This window comes from Loxodonta africana, chromosome 18 (assembly GCF_030014295.1).
Source record: "Loxodonta africana isolate mLoxAfr1 chromosome 18, mLoxAfr1.hap2, whole genome shotgun sequence".
Classification (NCBI taxonomy): Eukaryota; Metazoa; Chordata; class Mammalia; order Proboscidea; family Elephantidae; genus Loxodonta; species Loxodonta africana.
In genome coordinates, this window is record NC_087359.1 from 63,337,332 (window position 1) to 63,351,487 (window position 14,156).

General features: G+C 41.2%; 1 protein-coding gene across 2 annotated transcripts in view; it reads left to right on the plus strand.

The window, feature by feature from the left end:
- The window catches only part of RPA1 (replication protein A1), a 61,681-nt gene extending 51,621 nt beyond the window's left edge, over positions 1–10,060 (plus strand). For both annotated transcript variants that reach the window (XM_003416816.4, XM_064271521.1), the window contains 4 exons: positions 1,126–1,302; positions 5,449–5,556; positions 7,435–7,521; positions 9,057–10,060. In XM_003416816.4, coding sequence (XP_003416864.2) covers positions 1,126–1,302; positions 5,449–5,556; positions 7,435–7,521; positions 9,057–9,161 — 477 coding nt within the window. In that variant the 3' untranslated portion in view covers positions 9,162–10,060. The remainder of the gene's footprint in view (positions 1–1,125; positions 1,303–5,448; positions 5,557–7,434; positions 7,522–9,056) is intronic.
- Positions 10,061–14,156: the final 4,096 nt, after the last annotated feature.

Here is a 14,156-nt window from a genome sequence, read left to right on the forward strand (position 1 = left end):
CTGACCTGGCTCTGAATTCAGGGTACACCCAGAGGGAACTGTTCCCTGGCAGTACTAAATGTACCCAAAAGAATTACTCATTTCCGTTCCTCTCTATGGGGTCAAAAAAACAAATACAAACAGCAGAAACCCAAGCACATGACTTAATCCTTGGTAGATTTACTCATCAGTGATTTCTTAATTTTGAAGGCACAGATGTTAGCCACAATTATTTTTGCCTTGTACTGAATTTGACCTCCTCGACTAAGGGTCAGCAGACCAGTGCAGGGACCAAATCTGGTCTGCCCCTTGTTTTTTCGTTTTGTCCCTTATTGTGGTAAAATGTGCAGTTTCAGCTGTTTTACCTGTACAATTCAGTGACCTTAATGACACAGTCACTGTGTTGTGCAGCCATCACCACTTTTTCCAGATTTTTCTTTAGCCTTAACAAAAACTCAGTGCCCCCTGAGCACTAACTTTTCCTTTCCCCCTGCCAACTGTTTTTGTAAATCGTTTTATTGGAACACGGCCAAACACGTTCATTTACATATTGTCTAAGGCTGTTCTTGTACCTCAGCAGCAGAGCTGAGCAGCCACAGCAGAGGCAGTATGACCAGGTAGCCTATAAAGCTAAAATCTTGACTCTCTGGCTTTTTACAGAAGAGGTTTGCTGACCTCCCCCCTCCTCCCCCGAACAAAGGATAAAAGCAAGTCTTAAGCCCTAGAATTCACTACCACTGTTTTCAGAATAATTTGCGGAAGGAATGGTTGATCATAGCTTTGCTAGAGTTTTGTGGTCTGCACACTCTGTGTTGCAGAGATCTGTTACCTTGGGTGGGTTAAAGGAACAAGCAAAGAAGAGAAAAGATTTCCATTTTAAACTGATTTAGAATGAACTCTTCTGTAGCTAAGGAATTCTGTGTTTTAGAGCTTGGTTTATTTACCTTTATGGGTTCTGTAGTTAGCACATATGATTTCTAAAACTACAGAACGAACCATTCCGTATATAATCACTTTGTGATTTTGAGAATTAAAATATAGAAACTCTTCCACTTATGTGTAAGGGCAAGCTTTGAGCTGCCAGTAAGTTCAGTCCTGAATATCAGTTTGATGCTCTGTGTCTCATGTCACTCTTGCTACCTGAAGGCGGACTATTTCAGCTGTGTGGCGACAGTGGTGTATCTTCGCAAGGAGAACTGTATGTACCAGGCCTGCCCAACTCAGGACTGCAATAAGAAAGTGATTGATCAGCAGAACGGATTATACCGCTGTGAGAAGTGTGACAGCGAATTTCCCAATTTCAAGTACCGCATGATCCTGGCAGTAAGTAGAGTGGGTAAATGAGAGCCACTGGGGGTGTTTATCAAGTCCCTGCCATGTGTCAGACACCCTGGGTGAAACAGCGAAAACAAAATACGGTCACATGTCGTGTAACATCTGTTCGGAGAACGTCCAACTGCATATATATCTGTGGTCCCATAAGATTATAATAGAGTTCAGAAATCCCGATTGGAGAATGGGATGTATGGGGTGTAACTGGACATACCGAACACAGCAGCTTCCTGTGTGAAACAGGTGTCTCTCGTGTCTCATGTACAAATCAGTTGCACTGCCAGGTGTATAATGGTACAAAAAAAACAAACCTGTTGCCGTCAAGTCGATTCCGATTCATAGTGACACTATGGGACGGAGTAGAACTGCCCCATAGGGTTTCCCGGGAGCAGCTGGTGGATTCAAACTGCTGACTTTTTGGTTAGCAGCTAAACTCTTAGCCACTGCGCCACCAGGGCTCCATACAATGGTACAGTACATAGCCTATAATACATATGTCTTGATAGTCATAATAAATGCATATGTTACTGGCTTATAGATGTACTGTACCTTCTATTGTTATTTTAATGTGAACCTTCCCTACTTAAAAACAAAAAAGTTTTCCGTGTAACAGTGTATGCTTCGACTCGTAGGCAGCAGCATCCAATCTCTTGTATCGTGTGTCTCTTGAGTGTTGTAGCATTATCTCTCTGTTTAATTTTCTTCTGAAAAATACTACTGTGACGTGCTCATGGCTCCCAAATGCAGCCAAACCAGTGCTAGGGATAGCAGCAGCAAGAGGCAAAGGAGAAGTATCGATTTGGAAGTGAAACAAAGGTTATTAACAACATGAAGTGGAAAATCAGTGAATGCTATCGTTCATGACTTAGACATGTTTGTACAATGTCCAAATCACAGAACGTATCATGTACGTTTTAGTGATACGTGACTGTAGTCCATGGTAGGAAGCCTGCAGTAAGTGCTAAAAAGCTTGTGGTTATTTGATAAATTAGGAAGTATGAGGCCTTTGAAGAAATGAACGGCAGTCTGTTTTCTCCTCCTAAAAGCTTTTTTTCATGTCAGAAAGTTGTATTTAGATACTCTGGCCGATCTCAGTCTGCCATGCATTTAGCAAGTGGCAGCTTTGGTCGCGCTTGCTGTCTAACAGTTATAGAGAAAAGTAATTTGAAATGCCATTTTTGGAGAGCAGTAATGGTACTTACACAGCCAGCGCCTGTATTTAGTTATTTTTCCTTGTGGATAATCTGTTCCTCAAGCCTCAGTAGAGCTGACTTCGGAGGCATGTGACCACTTGCTCACAAGGGGCTGTGGCTTTTTTGCATTGTTAAGAATTGTTTCTTTCTGTTTTAAAAACTTTAAAATGAATGGTGTAAGTTTTTTTGTTTGTTTATTTGCTTTAATGATAATACTAAATGATAGTGAAGTTACAGGAAGATGGCCCTCACATTTTTCTAGAAGGTGATTTGGCAGTAATATGTCAAAGCCATAAAAAATTCGTTTATATTTTTGATACAGTAAACACCTGAAGGGAATTTATTCTAAGGAAATAATCAGAGATGTTATGTATGTATAAAGTTTATTACACTGTTGTTTATTTTGAAAAAAAAAAAAAATAGATACAGCTTAAATATCCTTGATATTCCGTTGGTTAATTTCTTTGTTAAATATCCATAGAGCGGAATACCATGAAAGCATTAGAATTTGCTTCTTATTTGACAAAGTTCCACAATTAAGATGTTTGTAAACCATTATTAATGAAGACTATAAAATGACAAGTACTCGGGCTATATTAATTGAAAACAGCAAATTATAGAATGGTATGTCTTATATGTACACATACATAGAAAACAGACTGAGAGGACTAATACCAGTAGCAGTTACTTCTGGTTGGTTTTTATTTTCTTCTATATATTTTTCTGCATTCCTAATTTTTTTTTCCTTTGCAACGAATACTCTTGTAATAGGAAATTTTTAAGAAAATATTTTTAATAAAGGATTCCATCAACCCATTCTACGTTCTTGCCCTTTAAACGGTTAGTTCAGCAGGGAAGTTCTATTTAAGCATCATATTTTTTATGAACTATACACTTTTCATTGAACTAAGATGACCATTGTTTTAGACAGTTTTATCTTTTTCCTGGCCCATGGTACATATAGCGACCACACACTTTTCTGGCCTCTGATGTTTATTGGGAACCTGCTCTCCCACAAACAGTACATGCAGCCTGCAGGTGGAGACCTATATAACAGTTTGAAATGGAAAAAATGGGCATGTGCCCCTAATTACTGTTTTACAGGGCATCGTGTGAGGTGGTACTGAATCAATGTTTTTGGTGGGAAAAATAGGGATTTTGATAAAAACTATGTGGGACACCTGTGACCCTCTGCTCTCTGGAGGTAAAATTTAGGGGACACATATGTCCCTCTGGACTCCAAGGGTAGGATTGGTAGGATGAGGCTAGAAAAAAATCCGTAGTACCTACCAAAAATACAAACACTCAGTGGTTCAGTATGCATTACGTTAATGAAAACACATGGTAGCAACAAAAAATTCAATGCAGAAAATAATTGGCCTTCAAAGTTTATTCCATCAGCTTCTGTTAAACTTCTGAGAAGTGGAATTCTGTGCACGCTTATTTCACATGCCATGTACCCACCTGCACATCTGTGCTGTTACCCTGTAGGGTGTGATGCTCTTCTCCTCTTAGGAGGATAATATGGGGTACACGGTAGGTGTGAGCCCCAGCATATGATGCCATGACCTTATATGGTGAGTGCTCTTAACTTTTCCCACATCACTTTATATTTCATCATAGCATTTGATATTAAAAGCCCCACATACCTGCAAAATGAATATGTAATATCAAAATGACAACCTTAAAATACCTCTTTGCCTGGATCAAAGGAGAACACCAAGGTCACACGATAACTATGAGCCCAAGAGACAGAAAGGGCCACAGGAACCAGAGACTTACATCATTCTGAGATCAGAAGAACTAGATGGTGCCCGGCCACAACCGATGACTGCCCTGACAGGGAGCACAACGGAGAACCCCTGAGGGAGCAGGAGATCAGTGGGATGCAGACCACAAATTCTCATAAAAAGACCATACTTAATGGTCTGACTGAGACTAGAGGAATCCCGGCGGTCATGGTCCCCAAACCTGTTGGCCCAGGACAGGAACCATTCCCAAAGACAACTCATCAGACATGGAAGGGACTGGACAATGGGTAGGAGAGAGATGCTGATGAAGAGTGAGCTACTTGTATCAGGTGGACACTTGAGACTGTGTTGGCATCTCCGGTCTGGAGGGGAGATGGGAGGGTAGAGAGGGTTAGAAACTGACAAAATTGTCATGAAAGGAGAGACTGGAAAGGCTGACTCATTAGGGGGAGAGTAAGTAGGAGTACGGAGCAAGGTGTATATAAGCTTATATGTGACGGACTGACTTGATTTGTAAACGTTCACTTAAAGCTCAATAAAAATTATTTAAAAAAATACCCCTTTGCTTTCTTTTTTTTCTACAGAGTCTTTTACTTTAGCAACTGGGTTCTTTGATACCCACTTTCTTCCTTGACTCTCCCCTGTTTAACTGCATACCACAGTCTAATTGGAGAAACGTTATTACTCACGCAGTTGCTAGGTAAATTTGATGGCCAGATAAAGGCCCCTGGCTCAGGCTCTTAAATTGTCTGGGTTGCTCAGCAATGACTTAGCCCCATCTCATGAAGCTCCTCCTAGTGACTGAAGAATGTACAATTTAAAATGCAAGAACTCGCCCTGACTCATTGGAGGCTTGTTCAACACCCTCAGTCCAAAGCCTGTTGGAGCTGGGTGGGGCAGGGCTAAGTCCCACGTGCCTGTATTTTGCATCTGAAGGAGTGTGTGGTTGGGCTGTGCCCCACTGAGGTCTGAAATCACACATCCACAGCATATTGTGTTCCTGCTGGGATCCAGACTTATACTTCACACTTCTTCTAGGATACCTTTCACATTCTTTGCAAAGAGCATAGTATATCTAGTGGTATTGTGTTTTTCTTTGGGAATAATTAATGAGTGGGAAGAGTTAATCTCAGTCTCCTAAGCATGCTTTCCTTTGTTTCTTTGCTCTAATAACATAGAGTTGTGTTTTTTAGGCAAATATTGCAGATTTTCTAGAGAATCAGTGGGTCACTTGTTTCCAGGAGTCTGCAGAGGCCATCCTCGGACAAAGCGCGGCTTACCTGGGAGAATTAAAAGAGAAGGTTGGCCACGTCTTATTATAACTGTAATAGCTCCCATGCTGTACACTGTCCCTTTTTGCTTTACAGTATTTTTTGGTTTGTCTCTTTTGTATGTTGTGTGTCATATCTCGGTCTAATGATATTTGAGAGCTCATCTGATTTTGTCTAATTTTGTCCATTTTGGATGTGTTAACAATGAGGTAATGAAGTAATGGGCTAATGAGGTAACAATGAGGTGTGATGTACATAAAAGTGCTTCAAAAATGAAGCACTTTCAAGTATGAACCACTTATTTCTCTTATTACAGTGAGCACACCAGAGTTGGTGTGCCTGTGATCATCTGAGACCTGGAAGACATCTGAAATAACTTCAAGTACAAGTATGCCTTGGTGACATAGTAAACAAACACCTTTCTGAAAAGCCAAGGCAAATCCTGGTTTAAATGCAGATATAAAGTACTTGGTATTTCAGGTAGTCACGTGCAGTTCTCAGGAAATTACTTTCTTTTTATCAGACGTTTTAGCCCATTCCATTTTTATAAATTTGCATTTCACGTATTAGGTTTGTTTAAGGCAGGAGATATACTTAGTATGCTAAACTTAGGAAAGACAGTTGTTCAGATAAAATATGTAAAGCAGACCAGTGTAAGCAGTATTTCCTTTTCTTAGATATTTTGTTGTTGTTGAGTAAGCAGTATTTACTGAGCCACATTAACTTCTATCTCTAATTTTTTTTTTTCCCCCCATTTCCGGGAAATTGGTTAGAATAGTTGTAAAGGCCACTAGGGAGAAAGGATTGGGCATTTCTTGTGGCATGTGTTCCTTATTCCTTCCTGTCCTGGGTTCTGCCCGTTTGGCTCTTCCCCCACCCTTTTCTAAATTGTCCGTGTGATTTCTGAAGAGTCCCAGCATGCCCGTTTACAGAAGTAACCAGATGGTATTTTTTTATCATTAAAAAAAGAGTATGATGGTATCTTTTGTCTGTCTTACCAGGTCCTCTATTTTCATACCAGATTTTAAGGCTCGAGGCAGCCTTTCAGGATTTTTTTATTAGCTTATTATATTTGACTGTTTTTACTGCTGGTGAATGAGGACACATAGAAACTCTTCGCTCTGGAACTGTGATGTTCTTGGAGCATGTGCTGCCTGCTTGCCTAATCTTGGAGGAAGGATGGCATAATTTTCTGAAGGTTTAGCGTGTTGTTTTATTTACAAATCTGAAAATCCAGAAGACTTCTTTTTTATTTTTTTGTAAAGTAACCTTTACAGGAAAGAGTTCTATATAACAAAGCTTTCTTCATGTTCCATATGGTTTGCAAAGATAATACTTAACTGATAGGAACTATCAATTTTACATAAAGTGATAAGTTTATTCTATATAAATTTATATAAAATGCTTTCTTTAATCCCTGTCAGGCTTTTTCAAAAAATAGTATTTGAGGGGCAAGGGAAAGAGGGAGGGGCTGTTCCTTAGACCGTTGGTAACCTTTGCCCACCTCACCTGTCTTCTCCCTTGCCCTCACACCTGTAGCTGGGAGTTCAGAGTCTGAGAGAAATAATGTATATGACAACTTGAATTCTTTTCTGAATTTTTTTTTTCTCCCGAATTTGTAAATTCATGATGATGATGATGCTGGGCCTCAGGTCTATTCCATCTCAAGCTTTTGAAGCCTACAAATGCATTTACCTAGAGTGTTTTAAGTTATAATAAAATTCTACTTAAACCGTTTTATGTAATGAAATGACACCTGTAGGTTAGTCATTCGTAATGAATTTCAAACCACTGGGGGTGATGATTTCCTCAAGGAAAGATTTTTCTCAAAGCCTCTTCAAAAGTCTTAAAGATATTTTCAGATGGGCCAGTAGTTTCCATGTCTAAATTTTTGTTTTGTTTTTGCAGAATGAACAAGCATTTGAGGAAGTTTTCCAGAATGCCAGCTTTCGATCTTTTACATTCAGGATCAGAATCAAACTAGAGACCTACAATGTAAGTAAAGTCAGCCGGGGTGTGGGAAATTGCTGTTTGTCACCTGCCAATAACATGGCAACAGTGAGAGCTGTCAGTTAGTTTCTTGCCTGTGCCAGACTCAATCCCAGGCACCTTGTGTTCAGTACCCAGTGAATCTTCCCAGCACCAAGGTACTATTTCCCCATTTTTAGATGAGGAAACAGAGAGGTGTGAAGTATCTTGTCCAATGTCAGACATCTAAGGGAAAAAAAATACTATATGGCCTTTTTAGTTAAAACTGGTTTTTTTTTTTTTTTTTTTGGTTTGTGTTCTGACAAAAATTGATAGTGTCTAGTGGACTTACATCTTCTACAAAGTTTAGGTTCTAAAATCATCATATAAAGCAAAGCCCACACGTAGCTAAAATTACCTTCAAAACTCCTAAAATTGCCCAGAAAATAGAGTCAAAATAAAGCAGCATTTATTGAGCACTTACTGTCTGCCAGACACTGTTCTAAGCTCTTCACATCCATTATCTCACTTGGTCTGGACAGGAACCTTATGTATAAGAAATGTTGGTATCTCCATTTTACCAATGAAAAACGTGGGCATACAGAGAATAAGTAACTTGTTTAAAGCAAGTGACAGAAATAAGACTCCAGCCCAGGCAGTCCCACCTCAGAGCTTTGCTCTTAACCAAGCTTATAAATATCACTGTATATACACCGAACACGATAAAGTATGAGAAGCCCTGAGCTAGCCCTTGCACCCTTTCTGGACATCCCCCCTTTCTGCCTCTAGAGGCTGTAGCCAATTCCTGAATATAAATAAACGAGTGAGGACGCAGCATTCTGGAAACATTCCTGCTTCTTTTGTTGCAGGCCTTACTCATTCTTTTGTTTGATTATTAGGCCTTAACCATAATAGCTGGTAATGGATGTGTTTGTTTCTGTAAGCATTAAATGAGATAAGGGCCAACAATCTCAGTGTGATACAGTGTTGGGGAGTGGGGGCCAGGGAAGGGCTTGAAGAGTCTTTTAGCCACCTCATCATGTGGACAGGGAAAGTACAGTGCAGAGATATTGATTGACTCACCCAGAGCTGAGATGGGACCCAAACCAGGTCTTTTCATCTGCCTCGAGTGCTTTTTCTTTGACACCACATGCAGCTTGTCCTGAAAAGAAGGCTCACCTTTCAGAACTCCCTGTGTGGCTTTAGGCAAGTCACTTATCCTCTCTGGGCTCTTCTTCCCTCTGTAAATAGAGTGAGCTGAGCTAGATAAGCCCTCTAAGGTTCAAACCATTTGGAGTCTAGATTTCTGAGTGTTTTGGGGGAGCAGGAGGAAAGGATGAAAACGGCCTTTGTGAAAGGGAGGTTTCTGTCCACTCTGCCAGCCCCAGAAGTTCTAGACTTGGTGCTCACTCATAATTTCTTCTTCATTGGAATTACTAAACTCTGAATCCTGTGTTTCCTCCTGCTGGGATCATTGAAGCCACTGAAGCAAAGGGGGTTATCACCATTGCTACATGCCAGGGCTTTCCAGTCGGTCACAAACTGCTCTTCTCTTTCCAAAGGACGAGTCCCGAATTAAGGCCTCTGTGGTGGACGTGAAGCCTGTGGACTACAGAGAATACGGCAGAAGACTAATCGTGAGCATCAGGAAGAATGCCACGCAGTAATGTGAGGAGAGCAGCGCTGACTGGGCCAAAGCTCGAAAATAAAGAGCTGAAATGAAATGGATTTCTTCCCACCCCCTGCGTGACAATTCCACATTAGCTGCCCAGTGCAGAGAGCCTCTTGATGGTGGACTAAGCAGTTTCCTCTTTTATGTGCATCTTGGAACCCACTGGTGGGCAAAGGAAAGTCCACTCAGATGGCCGTGGCATGAAGCTGTGTCAGACCTAGGGGTCAGTCAGCAGGTGCCATAGTACCAGTCACTCCTAGGCTTTTGTCAATTTTAGTGAGACTTCATTATCTTTAAGCAGGAATTATGTCACAAGTAATTGACCCCAAATCTGCAGAGAGTAAAATAAATTATGTAGCTAGGGTAACTAGGGTTTTACTTCTCCAGTGGTGACACCTTCGCAACTTGGGTTCCTTCTGGGGGAAGAGAGCTGAGAAGTGGTTGCGTGGAACCTGGATAGTTCAGTAAGTGTGTCTTCCTAGAATTCAAAGGATCTGTCTTTCTAGAGGTGCCACGTAGTTGTGAATGCTTGGAATGGCAATACAGCAGAATTATTAATCAAAGGCATCCCTTATATCTGAAGAATATCCTTCCTTCAGGGTCTAATAGACTGAGTCAGATGGGTCTGATATTAATCAAAATTGTCTCTTCTGAGGAAGGCTGATAAGCATTGACTTGCCGTCCCCTAGGGAAATGCAGGCAACTACAAAGCATCGCTTTAGTTTTCAATTAAGGTTGCATTTTGGGTTGGTGAAGACACACTTTTTCTACCTGTATATATTTCTTGCATTTGTATGTTTCATTTCTTGCTTAAAGCCATGTTAAATAGAAAGGATTTTGAAGGGAGAAGCCCTTTGTTTGCCTTGCTTTGTTTAATAAACAGTATGAATCCTACTTCCTTTGAATGCGAAGAGTTCTTATAACTAGAAGGCAATTAATTAGCCTCCATAATAAATGTTCACTTTGGGGAGATGTTAACTCATTTCAAACTCGAAGATTAGTCCAAGGCGTGGAGATCCTTCTTCCTAACGTTTGCAATCCTGAAATGCATCTTCAAAGGAACGGAAACACTAAAAACAAAAAGCCATTGTGCCCAGGAATGCTGACGATCTGGCACTTTGGGATTTTATTGATATTTACACAGCAGGCTAACACCAACCAGGCTTTGAAATGTGTACAGACAGTGAGCGAGTAAGAAAACAGTAATTATGCTACTGGGTTTTTCAGTCAGCAAGCGCATGCCTGCCCTGTGTGTTCCTAATCGTATTAATTATCTATCCGGTTGCTGCAGCCCACTGCTTGGCATTTGCCGCACATCTCTCTCCAAGCAGTTGGGCAGCATTGCAGTGAGCCTGCAGCTGGAGGACCTAGTTTTTAGTCTGTGCAAAGGCAGCACATGCAGGCTCTTTGTGGCATCATCGAGTGACAAGATCCCATCCATCTCCCCCTTACCGTCTTCTGTTGGGAGGAACCAGCTCACTCTAGGCAGGTTGGCTCCCAATAGAGAGGGCCCTTTTCTCAGGCCCATTAGTTGTTTAGACATATATCTCCTTGCCCTTCTCTGGTCTCAGAAGATGATAATTGGGTTGCACTTGATTCTCTGGCTGAGGCCTCAGTTTTTACAGAAGCTCTGTCCTGCCTAACCTTGCTCATAAACCACTGACTAGAAAATCACGGTCTTCCACACTATTCTGGATTGACAAATTGTGGGTTGAAAGTGGTAATCCAGCTTTTGGTCCAGTAACCAGTCTTTTATATCTTCTACTCCCAGCATTCACTCCTGTCTCCAACATGTGTCTACCCCGTGAGGAGGACCGACTACTAGTGTTACCCTGAAGTGTCTAGATCACATTGTACAGTCACTGCTCTTTCTAATGACCAGCATGACAAAAGCAGCCTGTCTACATGGATGTCATTAGAAATCCAGGGGGAGTGTTGTAGGGGAGGGGGGCTCTCTAGAGAGGATTTTTAACGGATTTCCCTGCAGGAAATCAGATCACCAGTAGAGGAGCATCAGAAATTGGCTCCACTGCTATGCTTTTAAGAGATTGAGGTCCCTGAGGATTGCCTAAGTAGATTTTGGCCCACAGTTCTTAGAATTCTCTTGGATATAGTTTACCTCAAAAGACTGTTCACGTTCTAGTTCTCCTCTTTCCCTTGTAGATCAATGTTTACTTGCATACATCATGACATCAGCATTTAAGCAATTAGGAAAAAAAAAATCTCATCATTTCGCCTTTATTTTAAATGGTTCTTGAATTCCCTCCAGTCTCATTGTAAAAGAGACTGGAAAAAAAAAAATCTGATTTCTGTCCATATTTTCAGTGTTTTATGCTTTCCATTAAAGCCTAGTTTAATCTCTGCTGTGCCGTTCTGACTTTTCTGAACTGCAGGGTCAAAAATTTCCCCCTCCCCCACTTTTTTCTCTGAGTTGCGTATCTTTGAAAAGTATAAATAATATTGATCATGGTATTTAATACACTAATGAAACCCATGGTTATTGACTACGTAATTAATATACTGTCTAAAAGTGAAGTTTGGCAGCCCAGTATATAAAGGTTTATATTGACTTGTGTTTCTTTGGCAATATGCCTTCCAAGGTTTTATTTATAGAAAACGAAACAGGTTGTTTAGCCGCCTTTCCTTCTTTTCACTTGTTAGAAAGCCAATACTCCCCTAGTAAATTGATCGTTTCTTTATCTCAAAGGGAGAATTTCTTCCCTACCCCTCTCCTCTTTACTGGTTTGTTAGCTTCGTCTTATATAATCCACTCTGTTGGTAGAGTTCAGGCTTTTGGAAATAATCAGTTTTTCCTCAAAAAGAGTTTAGATGCTGTATTTTCATTTATTTGAAACTAAGCTGAGTGAGTATATTTCATTTCTTATGCTGATGTAAAGTATTATTAACGTTTTAAAAAGGGGACTGTTTGGACCTGCGGGGGCAATGGGTTTCTCTTACATATGGACTTTCTGGCCTTAGGTTTATAATTCTGCCAAAAATGATTGGCTGGGCCACAGTCTTGCAAGGGATTGGTCAGTATACTACGCAAATGGGGCGCATAAAACCACCCATTAGGATTAAGTGACCTTGCAGGAATTGGTCAATAGGCCTACTGAGATGATTGGTCAGTTTGTGGTCTGGCTAGGAAGGCCAACCCTTGAAATGAATATAAGGGCCAATCCCACAGAGATTGATGGGGGGACCTCACTATCATCAAGATGAGCCTGGAGCGGCTAACAGGTACATGAGAAAATGGCTTGTGATCATTAGCCATCAGAGAAATGCAAATCAAAACTACAATGAGATACTGTCTCACCCCAACAAGGCTAGCATTAATCCAAAAATACACAAAATAATGAATGTTGGAGAGGTTGTGGAGAGACTAGAACACTTAAACACCACTGATGGGAATGTAAAATGGTACAACCACTTCAGAAATTTGGTATTTCCTTAAAAAGCCAGAAATCAAAGTACCATACAACCCAGCAGTCCCACTCCTTGGACTATATCCTAGCGAAATAAGAGCCATCACACAGATAGGTATATGCACGCCCATGTTCATTGCAGCACTGTTCACAATAGCAAAAAGATGGCAACAACCTAGGTGCCCAGCAACAGACAAATGGATAAAAAAATTATGGTATATTCACACAATGGAGTACTATGCAGTGATAACAATGATGAATCTGTGAAACATCTCACAACACGGATGAATCTGGAAGGCATTATGCTGAGTGAAATTAGTCAAAAAGAACAAATACTATATGAGACCACTATTACAAGAACTCAAGAAAAGATTCAAACAGAAGAAAACATTCTTTGATGGTTACGAGGGCGAGGAGGGAAAGAAGGGAATTCGCTAACTAGAGTGGACAAGAGTTACCTTAGGTGACTCGTGAAGAGAGTGCTTCTTAGCTTAAGTAGATCCATGAGACTAAAAGGGCAACTCCTGTCCAGAGGTGAGATGAGAGGGCAAAAAGGGACAGGAGTTGGTTGAATGGATAATGGAAATCTGGGGTGGAAAGGAGGAGTGTGCTGTCACATTATAGGGAGAGCGATTAGGGTCACATAACGTGTGAATAAATTTTTGTATGAGAAACTAACTTGAACTGTAAACTTGCACTAAAGGCACAATTAAAAGAATTAAGTGAAGGGAAGAACAGCACACAATACAGGGAAAGTCAGAACAACGGGACTAAACCAAAAGCTAAGGAGCTTCCTGAACACGACCAAACACTTCGAAGGACAAAGTTGCAAGGGTGGGGGTCTGGGGACCATGGTTTCAGGGAACATCTAGGTTGATTGACATAACAAAGTTTATTAAGAAAATGTTCTGTCTGGGGTCTTAAACGCTAGCAAGCAGCCATCTAAGATGCATCAATTGGTCTCAACGCACATGGATCAAAGGAGAATGAAGAACACCAAGGACCCAAGGTAATTACGAGCCCAAGAGACAGAAAGGGCCACCTGAACCAGAGACTACATCATCCTGAGACCAGAAGAACTAGATGGTGCCCAGCTACAACTGATGACTGTCCTGACAGGGAACACAACAGAGAACCCCTGAGGGAGCAGGAGAGCAGTAGGATGCAGACCCCAAATTCTCATAAAAAGACCAGACTTAATGGTCTGACTGAGACTAGAAGGACCCCAGCGGTCATGGCCCCCAGACCTTCTGTTGGCTTAGGACAGGAACCATTCCCGAAGCCAGCTCTTCAGACAGGGATTGGACTGGACAATGGGTTGGAGAGGGATGCTGGTGAGGAATAAGCTTCTTGGATCAGGTGGACACTTGAGACTATGTTGGCATCTCCTGCCTGGAGGGGAGATGAGAGAGAGGGTAGAGTGGGTTAGAAGCTGGTGAAATGGACACAAAAAGATAGAGTGGAGGGAGGGAGCGGGCTGTCTCATTAGGGGGAGAGCAATTGGGAGTATGTAGCAAGGTGTATATAAACTTTTGTGTGAGAGACTGACTTGATTTGTAAACTTT